The following is a 22,369-nucleotide window of genomic DNA, read 5'->3' on the forward strand; positions in this document are numbered from 1 at the left end:
TGCTGGTCAGCAGGCTACACTTAGAACAACAAAGGGTTAAAATACTAGATGGCAAGCATGAGAATCTTGTCCTTAACCCAGCCTACTTGCTTAATGAAGGTTAGAGAGACAGATGGTTATACCCTTGTCTGCACCGATCATAGACTCCTAGCCTTTTCCACCCCACTCCACCCTACCCTCTTACCTACTCGCTCATCACTCCCTCCTCTCCTCCCCTAATTCCTCCCTTTTCACTCCTCACCCCTTACTCCTGTCTCCGCACTATCCTCAGGGTCTTGGGCTAATATTTCAAGGATAAACAGATGGACAGTTTCTGTTATAAAAGACGTTTGAAGGTGATGGGGCTTTTATTTCTGTCATTCTGTTATAAACATCAGACTATTATGTAAAATTAAGAAGTTCACAAATATATAGAATAAAAAGTGAACACAAAGGTTAATTGTTTGAAGGTTAGCCTTCTAGACCTTTCTATTTATTTACATATATTTGTGTGTAATTCAGGAATTTATTTCTATATAACTAAGATGATAGTGTACACATTTTCTACTTGCTTTTCATTTTTGTTTTGTTTTTCCTACTTAATGAAATCCTTCCAAGATTTCATTCTTCCAAAAAAACTCATTCTTCCAAATTAGCTATTTAATATTTCACAGGAAGTCTATGACATAATTTATTTAAATGTTCCCCAGATGATGAACATTTTTATTGTTCTCAGGTTTTCATTATTCCTCACAAACTTTTTCTTACAGAACAACTGGCAGATAAACTGATTAGTTTTGTTCAGCTCCTTGGCCTAGATCTCTTTCATGAAGAGCTTGCCATTGGTCAAGAAAGGCAAAAAGAAGAAAGAAGAAGCAAAGAGCCTCATGAAGCCACAGCTCTAATAATCAAGACTCCAATGTGTGTGTACATTCCTTTTAAATATGCTCTAAAATAATATTCTTCAAGATTAAGTGTAGCTAGTAGTTAATCGAGTAACACTAAGGGTATATAAATTCACACAATAATATATTTCATATCAGTAAAACAAGTTCCTGGGTTTACTCTGTTTTTATTGGCAGACAAACAAACATGGTGCAGTCTTAGTAAATAGATTATTGTTTACATAAGATGGGAGGAGAAGAACAACTTAAGAGAGACGCTGGCAGCGGATATGCCATATAAAAGCATAAGGTTGTCAAACCTGGGAAACTTACAGATTTTTGTGTAATCTAAATTTGTAAGAAACATGTTTAGTTTTTTTTCTTTTCAGGATGCTGTGGTCCTTTTCAATCTACTCAGCTATGGGATGGTATTATTCATTCCCTTCAGACTCAAGTCGAAATAAAAAGGAGACATCATTTATGAACATACAAAGACTGTTTTACTGATTCTGTTGCTGTTGATGTAATATTAAGTCATCTTATTTAAAATACGTGTCTAAGTAGTAATGACACCTCTCTTCTTAAAGGAGCTTGTCTTTGCCATGTTCTAATGAATCATAAAGTATTTGAACCAGTAGGAATGAAGCTATTAAAAAATGAAAAGGAATTAGAATTTGAAGTTTCAAACAGTAGTCTCTACAGGTTTCTAGGCAATAAATCATCTTATATTTTTTGCGAAAGAAGAAAAGGATTCTGGGAATGGGTTAACTGATGAAATAAAAGCAAGGAATCTTTAAGGTTAGTGTTAGCCAATATACCGTAATATCTTGTGTTTAGACTCTTGACAGAACAGACTTCACGGAGCTCAACTTAAATGTTAAGCTTTCAGTTTTATTCAGAAGCCAATAAAAGAAAAGCCATGTGAAAATTAATCCATGTCTGTGTTTGCTGTAAAACCGCTATGAAAGACATTACCACATAAATTTTTTCAGAATTTATACAAGGAAAAATTTGTATCTTCTTTGATGAATTATATGCTTTACAATTTTGAAAAGTGACTTAACCAAAGTAAAAAGAGCCAAGGTTATCTGGAAACGCACAGTAAAAATTTTCTATTACATCATATTAATCATGTTAACTTTAGAATTAGTATATATTCTTTCTCTTTATTTACAATATTAATTAGTCCTCTTTTGGTGACATTCTATTATCTAATAAATTTATTACTTGTGTTTTTTATTGTGAGCTCCCTGAAATCCTTTTTGGAAATAAGGAATGTCTAAATAGGTTTTAATAAGTTAAAATGTATATTTGAAATTTTGATCCCACATAAAATATAATAGAAAAGTCCACATATTATTTCTTAACAGACCAGAAGATGAAATGATTTCAAATCCTCTAGCACAAGAGATTAGTGAGGAAAGAATAGAGGAATCTATTCATACAATGAGTGGAAATACGGCTTTACCTCCAAATATCATAGTTGACAAACCTATTCTTTCACTTTCAAAAGAAGGTAATTTCAGTTTTCATTATCTTTTTCCAGAAGCTTGTAAGGAAAAACTGATTTTTTAAATTAATTTTTAGAACAGTTTTGTGTTCACAAAAAAAATTGAGCAGAAAGTAGAGTCCCCAAGTATCGACACCTGCCCCCATAGGTATTAACATCCTGTACCAAAGTGATATATTTGTTACAATCTGTGAACCTACTTTGATACATCATTAGCACCCAAAGCTTATAGTTTACATTAGAGTTCACTCTTTGTGTTGTATACATTATACAGATTTTGACAAATGTATAATGGCATGTACCCACCATTATGGAATCAAACAGAAGAGTTTAATTGCTCTAAATACCCTCTCTGGTTCACCTATTCATCTTTCCCTTCCCCCAAACTTCTGGTAACCACTGATCTTTTTGCTGTCTCCAAGAATTGACTTTTCAAATATGATAAAAGTAGTATGTTTGGTGTATTGATTCTCTGCTCCTTTATTAGAGTTTCCTTCTACATAGCAATTACATCAGACGAGACAGGTGGGGGCACATAGATCCAATAACATTTATTTTTTACAATGACCACTATCAGGTTAACTGAGGTGCTACACTCCATACTACCAGAAAAAAAGACATGTAGACTCACTACCAGTCATTACTATTTATAATTTATAGACCATCTTCTACGAGCGTATCCTTTTTCCATTGTATAAACCCTTCCCAAACATCTCCCTACCCTTTATCCTTCAGGACAAACTAAGCAACCTGTTGCTCAACTCCTCTTTACCATTTGCTTCATCTATTTGTGGTTTTCTCCTTATGATGCCACTAAAGGTCTCAAGAAGAGCCCCATACCCAGGGCAGTTGAGAGGGATGCATACATAATTCATTAATGTTTACATCTTTTACTACATTTGGTCAAACTATTACAGAAGCAAGGCAAGAATGATTTGCACCTTGGAGGAGCAAAAGATAACAATAATTAGGAGAAGTGTGATACGGGAAAGACAAGGTGCCCAAAGAAAGGGCAGTAAGAAGAGAAGTGGGACTAGAAGAGAACTCTGAAGAAAACTAGTGGACCCTCAGAAGAAGAGGAGCCAAGCAAAAGTGATTCTTATCTACTACAAATAAAAACACAAGTTGTCCCATCATTTCCCCTTGAGGATATAGGGTACCTCTAGAAATTCCTAACTAAAGATGGGTGTAATTTATCAGTAAATATGCTAATAAAAAAATAGTTTCCAGTTATTGGGCCTTTCCCTTGCTAAACAATCTGTTATGCATTTTGTGTGTATTATTTATAATCTAACAATAGGCTTGTAAAGTAAGGGTTAAAACTCCCATTTTTATAGTTGGGGAAACTGAGATTCAGAAGGATAAATAAATACATAAGACACAGTAGGAAAGGAAAACTGGCATTCTGATGAACTTTTAAAAATGTTATTATTATTGAATGCAAAACATTCAAATAGTCCTTCAGATTTTATTAACAAAAACTAGGAGTTCCCTACCCTTCTCCTCTCACTCATTTCCCCCTCCCCAGAGAAAACCATTTGCAACTTGTAACTCGTATTTCTAAATAGCATGCTTATAATTCCATCTCATGATCTTTCAGTTTTAGGTACATCTATTAATTTTTTACAGAAGAGAATAGTGTTTTATGTCTCTTCCCTCCCTGATATCTATCTCCCAAACACTTTTTTTTTGAAGATTTTATTTATTTTAGAGAGAGTGAGAGCACAAATGGTGGAAGGAGCAGATGAAAAGGGAGAGAATCTCAAGCAGACTTGGCACTGAGTGTGGAGCCCACTCAATCCCACGACTGTGAGATCACGACCAAGAGTCAGACTCTCAACCAACTGAGCCACCCAGCTCCCCCCAAAATACTTTAAGTGGTACATATGTTTTTATATACTCTTTGATGTGTGATATATTTAACAGAAAATGTTAGGTGAAATTAGGAGGAATATATGTAGATTTAATACTATTGCATTTAGCCAGAAATTTTAAATATTAAGTAACAAAAGAATAAACTATCAAGTTTTGAAAAAAGAGTTTTTGTGTTAAAACAAAAATCAGCCAAGTCTGGGAACCACTGTTTTAGTTTAGACTGATTTTTTTTTTTTAAAGATTTTATTTATTTATGTGACAGAGAGACAGCCAGCGAGAGAGGGAACACAGCAGGGGGAGTGGGAGAGGAAGAAGCAGGCTCCCAGCAGAGGAGCCTGACACGGGACTCGATCCCGGAACGCCAGGATCACGGCCCCGAGCCGAAGGCAGACGCTTTAACGACTGCGCTACCCAGGCGCCCCATAGACTGATTATTTTATAGACAAAAAAACAGACTTAGAGAAATTAGATAATTTGCCAAGTTTCCACACTTAACTAATGGCATCAAGATTCAGACTTAGATTTCCGTACTTTTATCAGTGTCTTATCATTATTGTTGCAGCAAAGTATTGCTAACTCATGAAATGAGAATGAGTGAAACATATTTGGTATGTTTGCTCTTTGTCTCAACTGAATGTGTCAGCCTTCGGAATAAAGAAACAAAAATAATTTTAGTTGTTCTTTCTAACAAAAGCAGAGTTTTCAGAGGAGTTTTTAACAGGTTACTAGTAAGAAATCTCTTCATCTTCAAAAGCCTTTTAAATCTAGTAGTTTGCAGGGTTTTTTGTTCTTTGTTTTTGTTTGTAAAAAGGTTTGCAAAAGAGACCTAACTTTAAAATCGACTGACTGCTCTTATATTTAATGCAAAAAAAAAAAAATCACTTGCTTAGAAGATAAGTTTCCAAACCAAAATTTTTTGGAGAAAGCGCATTGGGAAGTTTCTTCAATTTCGAACAAATCAGGCATGAATGGGGTTTTTGCTGTTGTTGTTATCCGCTGAAATCTGATTTTTCTGTGATCCTCAAGCACAAAACGACCCCATCAGACATATTAACAGACATAAAATTAGGAATAAAACAATACAGACACTATCTGGTTTTATAAAAGTAAATAATTATCTGGCCAACAAGAACATTTAAGCCACTTTCTGTTTGGCAAAACATGGCTGATTAGAGGTCCAGGCTGGCCCAGTTGGTAGAGCATGTGACTCTTTTTTTTATGTTTCAAGTTTTTATTTAAATTCTAGTTAGTTAACCTATAGTATATTAGTTTCAGAGAAGAATTTAGTGTTTCAACACTCACTTAACACCCAGTGCTCATCACAATAAGTGCCCTCCTTAATATCCATCACACATTTAGCCCATCGCCCCCACCCACCTCCCCTCCAGCAACTCTCAGTTTGTTCTCCATAGTTAAGAGTCTCTTATGGTTTACCTCTCTCTCTGTTTTTCCCCCCATGTTCATCTGTTTTGTTTCTTAAATTTCACATATGAGTGAAATCATATGGTATTTGTCTTATTCTGACTCATTTCACCTTAGCATAATACTCTCTAGCTCCATTCACACTTTGCAAATGGCAAGATTTCATTCTTTTTGATGGCTGAGTAATATTCCATTGCCTATGTATACCACCTCTTCTTTATCCACTCATCTATCAATGGACATTTGGGTTCTTTCCATAATTTGACTATTGTTGATAAGAGCATGTGATTTTTGGGGTGCCTGGGTGGCTCAGTTGGTTAAGCATCTGCCTTCAGCTCAGGTCATGATCCTGGGGTCTTGGGATAGAGCCCCGCCCCTATTGGGCACCCTGCTCAGTGGGGAGTCTGCTTCTCTCTCTCCCTCTGACCCTCCCCCCTACTCATGCTCTCACTCCTGCTCACTCGCTCTCTCAAATGAATAAATAAAAAACCTAAATAAATAAATAAATAAATAAATAAATAAATAAATAAAGCATGTGACTCTTGATCTCGGGGTTGTTAAGTTCAAGCCCCACGTTGGGTGTAGAACTTACTTTAAAAAAAAAAAAAGGCTGGGGCACCTGGGTGGCACAGCGGTTAAGCGTCTGCCTTCGGCTCAGGGCGTGATCCCAGCGTTCTGGGATCAAGCCCCACATCAGGCTCCTCCGCTGTGAGCCTGCTTCTTCCTCTCCCACTCCCCCTGCTTGTGTTCCCTCTCTCACTGGCTGTCTCTATCTCTGTCAAATAAATGAATAAAATCTTTAAAAAAAAAAAAAAAAGGCTGTTTAAACGTATGCAATTGGCAACACATCTATATAAATTTCATCCAGGAAATAGAAGTATTAGTTCCTCTATTTTTGAGAAAAGCCATTTCTTAATTTCAATAAACTACAAAACCTGCTTCAGTTGAGTTGAGAACTCTGCCAGCAGTGGTAAAGCAGTGGGATCACTGCAGGCTTCATTGCAAATTTGCATTCGTTTGGCACAAAGAGTTAAGGTGAACCACCTTTGCTTTTTACAGTTATTTCGTTTTTTACTAATAATATCACGACTAATATTTCAAAAATATATGTGTGTTGTTTTAGAAATGTTAGGGTGCAGGGGCGCCTGGGTAGCGCAGTCGTTAAAGCGTCTGCCTTCGGCTCAGGGTGTGATCCCGGTGTGCCGGGATCGAGTCCCACATCGGGGTCCTCCGCTATGAGCCTGCTTCTTCCTCTCCCACTCCCCCTGCTGTGTTCCCTCTCTCGCTGGCTGTCTCTCTGTCACATAAATATAAATAAAATCTTTAAAAAAAAAAAAAAAGAAAGAAATGTTAGGGTGCAGAATACAACCTCTCCCTCATCTCTGTGGGGTAGGTCTCAGGAATGCCTCTATCAGCTAGAGCAACTCCACTGTTAATGTTTTACTTGACTTCCAGAATATGTTTGGACGTAGGTTTTCTCAGTGGAAACAAAGTTTGCATCCTACTGAACACACTGTACTCAGCTATTTTTCCTTTTCCCACTTAACACAGAGATATAAATATGTATAAGGAAATTGATTTTTACTAGAGCTAAGCCAACAGGACAGTATCAAGAAAATGGTAACTGAGACCCTGCCACACTGTTTGGGGTACAATGGAGTGATAGGATTTGTGGTGAACTGGAAATGACATGCCAGTCCAAAGAGAGTGTCCACTAATTCATACTAAATCTCTGTGATCAGGCATTTGAATTCAAGTCCAGTGCTTTATGAGATCTTGTGATTTTTTTACAGGGAAGCTTGAAACCCAGAATTTTACATGAAATCTGTCATTTTTATACAAGTTAATTTTATTCAAAATACTTTATAACCAAACAAACCATAGCTATGATCCAAATTTAATGCATAGGCTACCAGCTTGGGAGCTCTGCAAGAGATTTACTATAGCTACTCTTTTCATAATTTTGTTTGATTTAAAGGATAAACAAAACATTAATTATGACATCATGATTAGGATAATGAAAAATTTCATTAGCTCTTAACAGGAATAACCAAAAACCCAAGTTAAGATCAACCTAATACTATATTTTAATTTAAAAATAAGAAATATGGTCAACTGTGCTGCTTGAATAAAATTATAATTGGTAATTTCATATTCTCTCAGATGTGTACAATAATTCATAAGCTTGACTAGCAGTTTTTTATATTTGGAATTAACCTATTGTTGGCTTTAAACGCTAGATCAGGGACATCTGGGTGGCTCACTCAGTTAAGCAGCCAACTTTTGATCTCAAGGTTATGAAATCAAGCACCATGTTGGGCTCCATACTGGGCATGCAGCCTACTTTAAAAATATATAAAGGAATAAATAAATAAGTAAATAAATAAACAACTAAATAAATACAAGCTAGATCTTATCATTTTATAATCAATGTTAGCAGAAAATAAAATCAACATAGCTCATGACTTTAATGTCTATTTAAAGGTTAATTTTGAAAAGAAAAATTGTAATTCAGTAAATTTAAATTACACTAGCATTAAATTCATTCATTATATCACATTAAGGTAACTTTTCTTTTATATTATTTAGATATGGAAGAATTTTATAATATTGGTTGAATGTGTATAAGTTATTTATCAATTTGGTGGTTACTTACTTTTGTTTCTAAGCTGTGGAAGGTGCTTGGAAACAGCAGACATTGCTATGTATTTTTTTAACTGATTCACCTTCCATTCTTGGAAAATATTTTGGAGCCTCCTGTTAAAACACAAAATCTTCAATTAAGTAAAGCGGAGGATCTTATTCTCTCAAACACTTGTCTGGACAAAGAGGTTATTCCAAGATTATGTCTACCTGAGTAAGTGGTCATTTTGATTGTTAAATAATTTATAACTAAAGAATCCTTTCACATATTTTTCCCTTGGTATGTTAAGTTGTAAGAACATATCCATACATATAAGCTGACATCTCTTTTATAAATTAATTATTGTGAATTCTCATTTGATCTAACATAGAAAATCACTGGTTATGACCTGTGGGAAGATCATTGAAAATCAGAGTGGTTTCAGTCATATGAATTTAGTAATGATTTGTCAATCATCCATTCCCTGCACCACGCTGTTTTCCAAAGTTCTATCATTTATTTTATGACCCTAAAATAATATAACCATCACAGTTTCTACCAGTTTGTTTATCCCTGCCCTAAAAGAATCTATCATCTAGTAGGGGAGGTATTCATGGAACAAAACATTACAGCCTAGAGGGTATTATGCTAAGCGAAATAAGTCAATCGGAGAAAGACAGTTATCATATGATCTCACTCATGTGGAATTTAAGAAACAAGGCAGAGGATCATAGGGGAAGAGAGGAAAAAATGAAACAAGAGGAAACCAGAGAGGGAGACAAACCATAAGAGACTCTTAATCTCAGGAAACAAACTGAGGGTTGCTGGAGGGGAGGGCGACGGGGGAATGGAGTGGCTGGGTGATGAACATTGGAGGGTATGTGTTGTGGTGAGTGCTGTGTATTGTGTAAGACTGATGAATCACAGATCTGTACCCCTGAAACAAATAATACAATATATGTTAATAATAAAATAATATTAATTAATTTAATTTTTTTTAAAGTACAGTCCAATGAGATAAGCCCTATCATAAAATCAGCCTCATTTGTGAAGATATTCAGGGAACCATATAACCTGCATGAGATTCCCTTCTCCTTCCCCCATCACTCCTGAATAAACCAGCATCTAGGAACTATAAGTATAAAACCTTGGGTACTGTTGGAATTCCAGCAGGGAGACACTGATATATGATGCTTTTTCCCATATGGGCCAAACAAGAAAAGAACATTATATTCCAAGGCTGAGAGCCAGAAAGCTTCAGATCCTGAGAGGAGTTTGGTGACTGGGGACCTGTGGACCCACTTAGATTGTCACCTGTGGTCTATTTGCACACAGTTGGCTTCCTTAATTCATAATGGGCCAAGAAAGACCCAAACAAACGGCTGAGTCTTCTCCAGCCCTTGAGACAGGGAGAGTGTAGGGATATCATCAGCCAGTAGGCCTTATATCACTTGGCATTTCCAGGCAAAAAGGGTAGGCTATCTGCACGAGAAAAATAATTCAAAAGCCATCAATCTTTTCATCTGCACCATGAGGGTCTACAAGATAACTAGTCACACCTAAGAAAATATTTGAGGAAAGATTTCAATCAGATTACAAAGAATAGCTGGATGGAGACAGATGGAGAAGGAAGAAAACAGTGTAGGCAATGAACTCTGATCTGTGACCGCCTACTATTTTCTCTTCTCTCTGATTGTGCATCCGCATGCGGTATGTACACACACACACACACACACACACACACACGCACGCACGTATTGATTCCTAGTTGACACGGTAAGACTTTGGGAGGATGTATAAAATGTAAGGGCTAAATCAGAAGCCAAAACAAAATGGACCCAGTATTAAAGGAAATTAGAATAAATACCAACCTGTCTCTACAAAACCTGGGTGTTCAGATGGCAGTCCGTGAGGAAAAGGAGGAATTACAGACATCACTGAAGAGAGGGAGGAGTGAAAGGATCCTCAATTTCTTGTTTTACTCGGGTAGGGAGATAAGAAAGAGAAAACAGTGTGGGGAATAGAAGTGCATCTTGATTGGGGAAATATTTGGTATCTTTTTTCAAATAATGATAGAACCACATGCACCTAATTATTGGAGTGGGAAAAGCAAGGGAATCACTCATGGAATGGAACAGTGCAGATGAACTCCTCTGAACAAAATCTAAGAAAACTAGGAAAAAATGAAAAGGTGGCAAAAAATATCTTAATTCCTTGAATATAAAGGTACAGAAAGCCGTGGTGGTATTTGGTGAAGAAAAATGCTATTCCCTTTAATTTACTCCTGTAATCATCCAGCAAAAATTATTAAAATTATTCTCTCAAAATTAGTCTCTTTAGATTTGGTTAAATATAACCTAGACTGTTATATTTTATCAAACGGTGTTTTAGGTAGTTAAATGGAAATGCTAACTATTAATTTGTTTTGTCGTTGTTTTTTTTTATCTCTGGTGCTGACAACTGGTTTATTAATGCAGCAATTAAATGTTTGGATACTTCCCTGACTAATTATAGTTGCAGTTAATCAGCAGTGTACAAAACAGAAAAGACAAGATTGAGTATACAGAAGATACTCTTTGATGTCATAGTAAAATACTGTAATCAAGAGAGAGATTGCCTATTCACCGATGAGTAGTCTGACATTCAGTCAGGAATCATTGAACTTTTAGGAAAAAGAAGATATTTAAACTTTAGTTCTTTCTATAATAAAATATTTTAAAAGATTTTATTTATTTTAGAGATACAGAGAGCGGGGGTGGGGGAAGGAGCAAAGGGAGAGGGACGACAGGCTCAATCTCATGACTCTGAGATCATGACCTGAGCTGAAACCAAGAGTCGGACCCTGAACTGACTGCGCCACCCAGTCACCCCTAAAATATTTTTTAAAGATACAAGTTTCATGGGGCACCTGGCTGGCTAAGTTGGTGGAGCATATGAATCTTGATCTCAGGGTCATGAGTTCAAGCCCCACATTGGGTGTAGAGCTTACTTAAAAAAAAATAGCAGAATATTTAATAAACTGAGTATCACATTTTAATATTTTTCTTCAGTGGTGTCAAAGTACTTCATGAAGTATTTTTTCACTTCACTATACCTGCATGTAAATTGTACTATCAAATGTAACGGACGTAGTAGAGGACATTAGATCAAAGGTAACTATATCACAGGGGCATTGTAAGAAACACATTTTAATATAGTATAGGATTAGAGAGCTGAGATATCTGGAAATATTAATTTCTGATGTATTAATCTGGCAATCTTTTACCAAAATAAAAATTGAGTGTCATAAATCATGTCACTTTTTAGCTACGTTGGTAGCCATATAATTTCATGTTTAAAACAAAATACTATTTGATAATGCTGGATGTAATTATGCAGGTGTTTGGCATATAGAACTATAAAGATTAATTCATTTTTTATTTGAGAGAGAGAGAAGAGATAGAGTATGTGGGCACGTGTGAGAGCGGGGATTGGGGGCAGAGGGGGAGAGAGGGGAAGAGAGAAAGAATTCCAGGCAGACTTCTCGCCTAGCTCCTGCCCAGCAGGGAGCTTGATCCCATGACCCGTGTGATCATGACCTGTGAGATCGTGACCTGAGCTGAAACCAAGAGTCAACCACTCAACCAACTGAGCCACCCAGACACCCCTGGCCTATAGAATTATAAAAATAATTTCCTGTGTGTTTGAAATATTTCACCCTAAAAACGTTTTAGTGTAAAAAGAATCCACAAACCAAATAAAGCATCATAGCGTTATAACTGACTACCAAGTATTACAATCTCCATTTTTTTTGTAACCCATGTTACAGAAAATGAGAAAAGAACAGAAGCATTTGGAGCAACATAACTGTATCTAAGATTGTTACTGCACAACATTAGAGAAGCGTTATGATAGCCACTTACCTTTATGGCTACTGTATCAGAACCTAACACCCACAAGTTACAAAAACAGGTGAAAAAAATTACAATAACAGTTTTACAATTTTCTGGTCTTTTTAAAAAAAAATCATTCAAGCTAAGGTTAATCTTTCTGTTTACAGTATGATAACAAAACAGTGGTCCTGAAAACTCTTATCAAAGCAGTTTTGCAAATGAGATCATTACTAAAAGTATGGACAGAACAACTAGTTCGGTTTTTACTGGAGTATCACTCTGAGCTATTCAAGGTATCTCTGGCGTTTTGCCTGGGCACATTTATTACTAAGCTATTTGCGTCCAGCAAAAAGGCAAGTCATTCGCTTAATAAAAAATTTACTGAGTACCTGTAATGTGCAAAGTTTGAAGGAATGCTGTTTTCCTATACCCGCTAAAAAGAAGGAAGCAGCCTTAGAACAATGTCAATATTTGCAAGCATATTGATTCTTTTCTTCAACCCATTTCTGGTGCATTGCTATGTGCCAGACGCTGTAATAGGTGGTTAGAATCCATCAGCATACAAAACAGTGATGCCGGTCCTTGAGGAGCTTATACCCAAGTGAGGGACAACAGACAATAGAAAAAAAATACACACAATAAATCATCAAATCATATGGTTTGGTAAAAGGCAATACTTGCAATACTTGCAATAAAAAGGGGAAAAGAGCTAGTTAAGGGGATTTAGGGTGCTAGGGTGAGGGTGAACACACAGTATTAAGGTGGCCAAGACTGGCCTCACTAAGAAAGTAAGAGTTGAGCAAAGACTGGAAGGGGGAGAGAGAATCAGCCAAAGGGCTGTGAGGGTAGGATAGTGGTATTGGGCAGAGAATGGTTCCTAGTGCAGATGACCTAGGGGTGATGCATGCCTGGGTGCTGAGGAAGAGCAAGAAGTGGTGAGCAGAGGGGAGAGTAGTAGGAGATGAGGTCAGAGAGGTGGGGGCCATTGTAAGCCATTGGAGAGACATTTTTTCTGGTTGGAATAAAATGGGGAATCACTGGAGGGTTTGAGGAGAACAGTAGCCTGATTTGACTGACATTTATAAAGATAATCCTATCTTTTGTGTTGAGAATGGGTTGTACAAGGACAAAGGTAGAAACGGAAACACCTTTTCCAAGGCTCTTGAAATAATCTGGGCAAGAGATACGGTGACCTGAAGCAGAGGAGTAGCAATAGAATTAGTAAGATAGGCTCCGATTCTTGATTATCTTTTGAAATATCTTAGAAAAAGATTGTCTTTCAGCCTCACTCTGTATTTTAGTACCAGGCAGTGACACTTTTAGTGGTGTTATTTCTCTTAAAGCCTCTACAAAGAATTGTTCCTTCTTCAATTTCTTTGTTTAAAAAAAAATTCTGATGTCACAAGAAACATATTAGCTCAAATTTTGTAGTGGTTCTTTCAACCTTAACTGAAGCTTCTTTTCCATTATTTCAGAGAAAAAGATGGTATTAAGTAATACTTAATAGAAAAAGATGGTATTAAGTATTAAGTAGTCCCCCATTTATGAATTTTGTTGTTTTAAGTAAATGCTACACCCAGTGCGGGCCTCGAACTCATGACCCTGAGGCCAAGAATCGCATGCTCTGCTGACTGAGCCAGCCGGGTGCCCCATAGCCATTTATGAATTTTGAATGGAGTATATTCTAAAAGCCCGTTTTTAAGTCAGTTGTTATTCTGCACCTAGGTTTTCATCAAAATAGTAAAATAATAAAGGGAGGTTAGGGCCCAGTTTGCATAAATCTTTAATTTTACAGTCACTAAATGAAAATTCAGGCGTATGATTGTAAAAGAGCCCCCAGATTTCAACCAGGAATTGAGAATGAACATTTCCTCTGTCCCCCTCTTCCTTACCACTCAACTTCTGCACATTCTTCTTTCTCACCCTGCCTCCTCCTCCGGGTAAATAAACTATCTTTCCTACCTATAGCCGAGAAGTTAGAAAGAAGTTTCTCATTTTTTTACCTCCTGTCACGTCAGAACTAGTAGTGTCATAGAGAAACTCACTGGTTCGAATTTTGTAACAAACCACAAAAGAACTTGACACAGGCTGGAGGAAGTGGGGGTGGGATTCAGGAAGCAGGGGGAAGGGCTTCTGGAGACCGGGGTTGGGGTATTTCAGGAACGCTGAGATAGGGCTATTTATGACAGGGGCTTTCAAACATGCTAAACTTTTCCCTGATACACGGTTTACCTATCATGTCTACTGTCTGTCTGGAACATTTTTCTCCCAAACCTTATGGCTTATTTACTTCACATCTGTTAAGGTCTCTGCTTAAAATGTTACCCTCTCAGAAACACAGAAGCCTTCCCTAAGAGAGCTACCCATCTTCTTTGCTCTCATCTCTTACCCAGCTTTATGCTTTCTTGATGGCACTTAACCCTGCCTGAAATTATATTAAAAAAAGAAGAGAAGCCTCTACCCACGTGTTGTCTCTCTCAAATAAGTAAATAAAATCTTAAAAAAATAATAAAAAATAAAATAACATTCATGAATTTAAGTAATCAATTCAAGTATAGGGAAAAGAGTGTACAACATAAAACAGAAAGACAGTTTAAAAATTCAAGCTACAAGAGAATTTTTAAAATTCTCTTTATCTCACAGGAGAATGTAAGTTTCAGGAATTCAGAAACTTTTCCTTTTTTCTTCTTCTTCTTTTTTTTTTTTTAACTTCAGAAACTTGGTCTGTTTATTCATCACTTAGGACAGTGCCTAGAACACAGCAATCACTCACTAAATTTTCACTGAATGACAGAACAAATTAATAGGAACAGCTCCATGACTGGAAATTGGCAGGACACTTGAAGCTAATGGAAGTATCCCAGGGTCCGGGATAAAAGAGCTGCATGCACATGGAGGTTCAGAATTAGTATGTCTAGGGAGTGCCCTGTATAACAACATTAGCTGATGGATTACTTACCCAAGATACATATAGGAATCTGGGATTACCCAAACTGGAAAAGGATATTTATCTTTTTTAAGATTATAAAGTTTTAATGTATTTTAAAGCAACTATTTATATACAGACCATGTAATTACAGTGTAAGATTATTTAGACCACTGTTTTTATGGAAGTACAAATAATTTTCATTATAGGAGAGCATTACACTAAGGATTGGTTAACCTAGTTTCAGTTAAAGTACATACATGAAAGTAGAAAATAGAATTTGAAGAATACTAAAAAAGAATCAAGGATTTTTACCCTTTATAATTCAGAGGCCTTCTGTTACCCGCCCCCTCTCCCCATCTGCAATCCTCTTCCCCTACTCATTGGTCCAAAATATTGAGAGGTTTTTTTTTATGTTGGATTCCTGGCTAGAAAAAAAAATTCATATTAAATATTTGAAAATACCTGTTTTTATGTAGACTCCAGTTACTTTACTGGATCTGGTTGTAAGAAACCTAAGAAGCTTCTACATGCAGAAGATCCAGATGCCATATGAGGTATCGATTCAAATTTGTTCCTTCTTTATCATTAAGAGACTATTACAGCCGAGTAAGTTGGAAAGGAGCCAAGGGTGAGTATGTAATAAATATATAATGTTATAAAAGGTAGTTGCGTGAAGGTTATTTTTTTGATCCCCAGAGCAAGTTCTTCTGTAGTTCTTTTTGAAAGCCCTTTGTCTGATTAACTTTCATCTAAAAAGGCAAAAATTTTCTCTCTCAATGCTGCTTCCAAGTCTTGCCTCCCCTTCTGCCTATTACCTACCTGCCTGCTTCCTTGCTCCTGTGCTCTCTTCTCTTTGTCTGACTCTCTCAGATTCTTTCTCTTGTGTGTCATTCTCTCTCTCCCCTTCCCTACTCTTTTCTAGGAAATGACCTAGTTTTAGAGGGACCTGACCTTCCCGGCTGAATAGATGCCATGAATTGTTTCACTCAATGTCTTCTGGCAATCGATCAAATTCCTTAGTTTAGATTTTCTTTTAAACTATCAAATATTTTCAATATAAATTTCATAAGATTGTCATGCAAGAGACAAAATAACATAATAGATCTAAATGTAGGTGCCGGGGCCAAATTGCCCAGGAACGTCACTTAACCTCCTTGTGCTTCAGCTTCCTCGTTGACGAAATGGGAATAATAATGGCATCTACCCCACTGGGTAATTATTAAATATTTAATATTTATACTCAATACTAATATCGTAAATTAAAAATATTACCAATATTTAAATTGTATTATTATTATTTAAATATTAAATGCTACTAACATTTACTAGTACTTGATAATAATATTGAGCCCTACTATGTGTCAGACACTGTGCTGAGCACTAACATGGATTTATAGAATTATTTCTTCTACACAATATTTTTTGTAGGCATTAATATTATCCCATTTTATAGGTAAGGTAACTGAAGCTTTAGAGAGAAGTTAATTAACTTGGCTAACTAGAAAAGTAGGTGATAGTTTTTTCCTTAAATAAAAGTTTCTAAGGCATTACTAATTTTTAGAAAAACATTCATAGAGTAGGACATAAATTTATTTGTCGGACTTACTTGGAACTTTTCAGCTAATAGATTTTCTCTCATTCTCTTCTTTGAACACAAAGTATATGGCAACAGGTATGTTGCCACATGTATCCTGTCCGTTGGAGGCAGTTAAACAGCAATACTAATGAAGTATTCTGAACTCAGCATCTGGAATCTTTTCGGATTAATTCAACCATAGCTTACTAAACTTCATTTGGCTGCCATTACTACATTAGCTTTTTACATTCAATTTCTCATTACTTTTGGCTTTTGAGGGAAGTGGAGGAGTTGTAGGCATTTAATATTTTTTTCTGTTCAACAACATGCTTTAAAGAGAGATAATGAATATTAAGTGCTTGCACAGTGCTATGTCCTGCAAGCATTTGGAATGTGAAAAATGATCTCATAATATTTTCCCCTAAATAGCTTAACTATTTTTTCTCTTCTTGAAGTTTATCCCTCATTGAGTAAAACTTTCAGATTATATCATTATACAATTTAATTGAATTTTTTAAAGATTTTATTTATTTGTCAGAGAGAGAGAGCACAAGCAAGGGGAATGGCAGGCAGATGGAGAAGCAGACACCCCACTGAGCAAGGAACCCAATGTGGGACTCGATCCCAGGACGCTGGGATCATGACCTGAGCCTAAGGCAGGTGCTTAACCGACTGAGCCACCCAGGTAGCTTGAATTTTTAAACTGTCTTTCTGTTTTATGTTGTATGTTCTTTTCCCTATACTTGAATTGATTACTTAAATTCATGAATGTTATTTTTTTATTTTTTATTTTTTTTTAAGATTTTATTTACTTATTTGAGAGAGACAACATGTGGGTAGAGGGGCAGAGGGAGAAACAGACTCCCCACCGAGCAGGGAGTCCAACACAGGACTCGATCCCAGGCCCCTGGGATCATGACCTGAGCCAAAGGCAGAGGAGGCAGATGCTTAACTGACTGAGCCACCCAGGCACCCCAGGAGTGTTGTTTTAAAATGCTCATGATATCAAATATTCACACATCCATCTATTCAATTATTCACTAAACATTTTTTGAATATCTGTTATGTACCAGACTTGTATAAGCATCAAAAAATACAAAGATGTATAAGATAATGTCCCTGCTTTCAATAAGCTCATGTACCATTGTTCAAAGTAACTGACACATAGTAGATACTCAATAGGTATTTGTCGAATAAATTAATTCAGTGAAAGAATTGATGTATGAGAGAGATAACCATTATAAATCAATCATAATAAAATACAATAGGGATATGTTCAAACCAGAGGAAGTCATGGAAGACTGGAGGAAGATTATCTCACCTAGTTTGAGGGGATCAGGCTAAGTTTGTGGAAGAGAAAGTGCCTAGTAGGAGTCTTAAATAATTAGATGTTAGCTAAACCAAAAGAGTAGAGAAGGGAAGGATACTCTGGACAAAGGAACATTGTGAACAAAAATAGATAAGTGCTAGAAACCACAGTCAAGGGGTGGCAAGAACTGAAGCTAGAGAAATAGATAGATGTCAGATCTTGAAGGGCCTCATTTAGCAATGAAGAAAATCACTAGGCAGTTGGGGAGGCACTGAAACTTATTTTCGTTTTAAAAATTTTATTTATTTATTCATTTGACAGAGAGAGCACAAGCAGGGGGAGCGACAGGCAGTGAGAGAGGGAGAAGAAGAAGCAGGCTTCCCGCTGAGCAGGGAGCCCGATGTGGGGCTCCATCCCAGGACCCTGAGATCATAACCGGAGCCAAACACAGATGCCCAACTGACTGAGCCACCCAGGTGCCCCAAAACTTACTTTTAAGACAGTGATACGGCTAGCAGGGCTCGAGTGGTTCAGTTGGTTAAGCGTCTGACTCTTGATTTCAGCTCAGGTCATGATCTCACCATCGTGGGACAGAGCCCCATGAGGGCTCTGCACTGGGCATAGAGCCTGCTTAAGATTCTCTCTCTTTCAAGGGGTACCCTCTTACACTGTTGGTGGGAATGCAAACTGGTATAGCCACTGTGGAAAACAGTATGGAGTTTCCTCAAGAAGTTAAAAATAGAGTTACCCTACAACCCAACAATTGCACTACTAGGTATTTACCCCAAAGATACAAATATGATAATTCGAAGAGGTGCATGCACCCCAATGTTTATAGTAGCCTTGTCCATAAGAGCCAAACTATGGAAAGAGCTGAGATGTCCATTGACAGGTGAATGGATAAAGAAGATGTGGTATATGTATATAATGGAATATTGCTCAGCCATCAAAAAGAATGAAATCTTACCATTTACATCGACATGGATGGAACTAGAGGGTATTACGCTGAGTGAAATAAGTCAATCAGAGAAAGACAATTATCATATGGTTTCACTTATATGTGGAATTTAAGAAGGGAAAGAATAGGATCATAGGGGAAGGGAGAGAAAAATAAAATAAGATGAAATTAGAGAGAGAGACAAACCATAAGAGACTCCTAACTCCAGGAAACAAACTGAAGGTTGCTGAAGGGGCGGAGGATGAGGGGATGGGGTAACTGGGTGTGGGCATTAAGGAAGGCATGTGATGTAATGAGCACTGGGTGTTATATACAACTGATGAATTATTGAATTCTACATCTGAATCTAATGATGTTGGCTAATTGAAATTAAATTTAAAAAAAAAAGATTCTCTCTCTCTCCCTCTCCTGCTGCCCTCCCCCCACTTGCACATGCACTCTCTCTCTAAAAAAAAGAGAGAGAGAGAGACAGACAGTGATATGGCTAGATTTATATTTCAGATAGAGCATGCTTAGTATGTACAATGGGTTGAAAGCATTCTTAGAAGATATTACAGTAGTCTAAGTGAGAAATGATGTAGTCTTGTACTATGGTAGAGGCAAAAGGGATGGAGAGGAGGGGAGAGGTTTGAGAAATATTTGGGAAATATAATTGGCAACACTTGACTGCTTCTGGCAGTCAAAGAGAAAGGTGATTCAAAGCTGACTCTCAAGTTTCAGGTGGGCTGACTACTGCCATTCCAGACAGAAAAACAGGAAGAAGAACATGTTAGGGAGATGATCGAATCTGGTTTGGCCTTTTGATTTAAGATACGTATGGGACATCCTAGTTGATCTGTTCAGCAGGGCAGCTGGATGCGCACCACTGAAGCTCGGTGGGGAGGTATGAGCTAAAACTAAGTATCTGGGAGCGCGTGGAAATTGAGGTCATTTGGAGTACAGCGGGTAAAATAGGAGATCCAAGAACAAAACATGAAGGAACACCAGTAGTCAAGGGGCGAGTAAAGAGGAACCTATGAATGAGACAGAGAAGCAATGTGAGGAGGGGAATGAGGTAAAGTCCTGCCCATAAGGCCAAGGAGATGTAGCATTTTAAGGAGGAGGGCTCTGTGGCGGATCAGGACTGCACCGACTCTCTGGAGCCAGCTAGTGAGAGCTAATTCAGCAGTTTGAGAGGCAAAAACCAGGTTGCAGGGGGTTGAAAGGGAATGAATGGGTAAAGAAATTAAGAGTGGGTGTACGATAAGGGGAAGAGAGAAAAATGGGCAATAATTGGGGTGGTGCTGAGTCAAGCCAGAGGTTCCAGCATACTGATCCACTCAGAGGAGAGCAGAGGACATGTCCTCAAGGGCAGAGACCAAGGGTTTGCCTGGCCCACGAGGAGGGATATTGGAATAAAGATGACAGTGTGCGTAGATGTAAATGAATGTGTAGGTTCAAGGTGGAAAGTTGAGAGAGATCGTCAAGTGATGCACTCATTTTCCTTGACGAAGTAGGAAGAGGAGATATTGTCTGAGGAGTTGGACCAACAAATGGATCACGTGAGAAGAGGGGGATAGTTTGAAATAGACAGTGAGGGGAATGGGAAAAGCAGCTGAGAAAGGACATGTAAATGGATTGATGAGGAATTCTAAGCACCCGGATGACGTCAATAAATTTTAGTGGTGCTGGCTTGTTAGCCATGTGGTCCAAGCTTTTGTTCCTTTATCAGTAAGGTAGGGCTGATACTAATAATACCTACACATCTAGACCTGAGGTTACTGAAGACTTAATGTGGAAAAAACACAAAAAGTTTGGTACATGGTATGCACTCATTTTTAGCTACCACTATATTGTTATTTGAAGGATAGTAGATTCTGTATAAAGAGTTGGGTGCAGAAGTTTACATTTTCCAAGGCAGTATAATTCCAGGGTATCACCATAGGTGTGTTTAAGTAAAAGCCATTATAGTGAAGATAGACAAAAACCCTAAAACTGATGGCCTTCAGGATTTCAAGGGCTACTCTGATTGAGAATTGCTTTGGTGTACGTGGAGGCCAAGCCAGGTCTTCATCTGTAGACGAGCATTGGGAGAGGCTTAGTTGTACGTGCTAAGACAGCTCACAGAACAGTGAAAAAAGCACTGCTCGTGTTCATGAAATTGTGTTGTGGACATGCCTCTGATGGGGTTCATGACATGCCACCCCAAAATACAGCATTTGGCATATTGAATACTTTAAGCTGAAAGAGTCTGAGAAGATGGCAGAAGCAGGAAGTCACCGTGACCTCCTCCCCCTTGCCCGTCTTCCCTGATAAAGGCCATAAAACTGTCCTGTTAGAGGTGCCCTCCTTACACTCAAGGTCGGGCGCATCTTTATCTCTGAAAACAAAGGGACACCAAGAAGAGTCGGGACAAACAGGCCTTGCTAAGTTTTCCCCAGTTTATTACAACTACCTAATACTCAACCTATTATATTCTTTCACAACTGTCCCCTCGTCATCAAACCTAGCCAAAAAGTACAGAGGACTATTTCTTTGAGTTTTCATTTTCTTATGAAGGTTCCTGTGGCACACAAAACTTAATTTGTATGCTTTTCTCCCCTTCATCTGTCTTTACCAGTTTACTTCTGAGACCTCGCCAGGGACCCTAAGAGCATCAAGGAAACTTTTTCCTCCCTTATCCCTCCAGTTTATTAGCCATATCACTTAAATCCCTTGTATATTCGCCTTGAAACTGGGATGGGAGTTCCTTGCTTCTCCTACTTCATGGGGACATTTTGAAGATCAAATGAAATAATGAATGTAAAATAAGATAGTATGCGTTTTGCTACGGAGATCTTTGTAAAGAAGCAGTTTTATTACTCGGAGACAAAGAAAATATGAGCATAAGTAATATCATCCACCATATTCTGGGAAAAAAAGAAGGGGAAAAAAGGCCAGTTTGGATATGTACATTTCAGGTGTTTTTTTTGTTGTTGTTGTTTACTTGCTTTTCCAACTTTTTTTTTTTTTTTTTTACAGGTTTCACCTTTTGCCAACACTTGACAAGGAGTTTGGAGAAAAAAGGAAAGGACAATGAGGACAGTTCAGTATCTTCACCAGCTGGCTCTTCAGATTAATAGTAACCTCAGCATCTCTTTGCAACAAACAAACAAACAAATCAACTAAGGAATTTCAAAAAACACCCTCCAGAAGCTTTACATTAACACTGCTGGGGGCAAGAAACTACAATTTGTAAATACAAACAGCTCTCTGGTGGTTTTCTCAAATTGCGATACTTAGACTTCAGAGGGTAGCCTGAAGATTGTACGTGGGATTATGCTTAAAATACGTTAAGGAAGGTGGGCAAAAGGTACACACTTCTGCTTGTATAAATCACAGGGATATAATATAGAGCATGGTGATGTAGTTAATAATACTGTATTGCGTATTTGAGAGTTGCTGAGAGAATAT

The 22,369-nt window shown here is 37.4% G+C and overlaps 1 protein-coding gene across 1 annotated transcript; it reads left to right on the plus strand.

Annotated features, from left to right (window-relative positions):
* Positions 1-1,110: 1,110 nt before the first annotated feature.
* Positions 1,111-22,122, plus strand: DEPDC4 (DEP domain containing 4). Its single transcript, XM_087869098.1, is given in 13 exon segments — positions 1,111-1,144; positions 1,253-1,661; positions 2,234-2,379; positions 8,340-8,386; positions 8,388-8,528; positions 10,746-10,960; positions 12,100-12,244; positions 12,333-12,458; positions 15,571-15,595; positions 15,598-15,648; positions 21,938-21,990; positions 21,992-22,078; positions 22,081-22,122. Coding segments are annotated over 13 exon segments (1,521 nt in total).
* Positions 22,123-22,369: the final 247 nt, after the last annotated feature.

This window comes from Ursus americanus, chromosome 17 (genome assembly GCF_024610735.1).
Source record: "Ursus americanus isolate L20-20 chromosome 17, mUrsAme1.1.p, whole genome shotgun sequence".
Taxonomy (NCBI): domain Eukaryota; kingdom Metazoa; phylum Chordata; class Mammalia; order Carnivora; family Ursidae; genus Ursus; species Ursus americanus.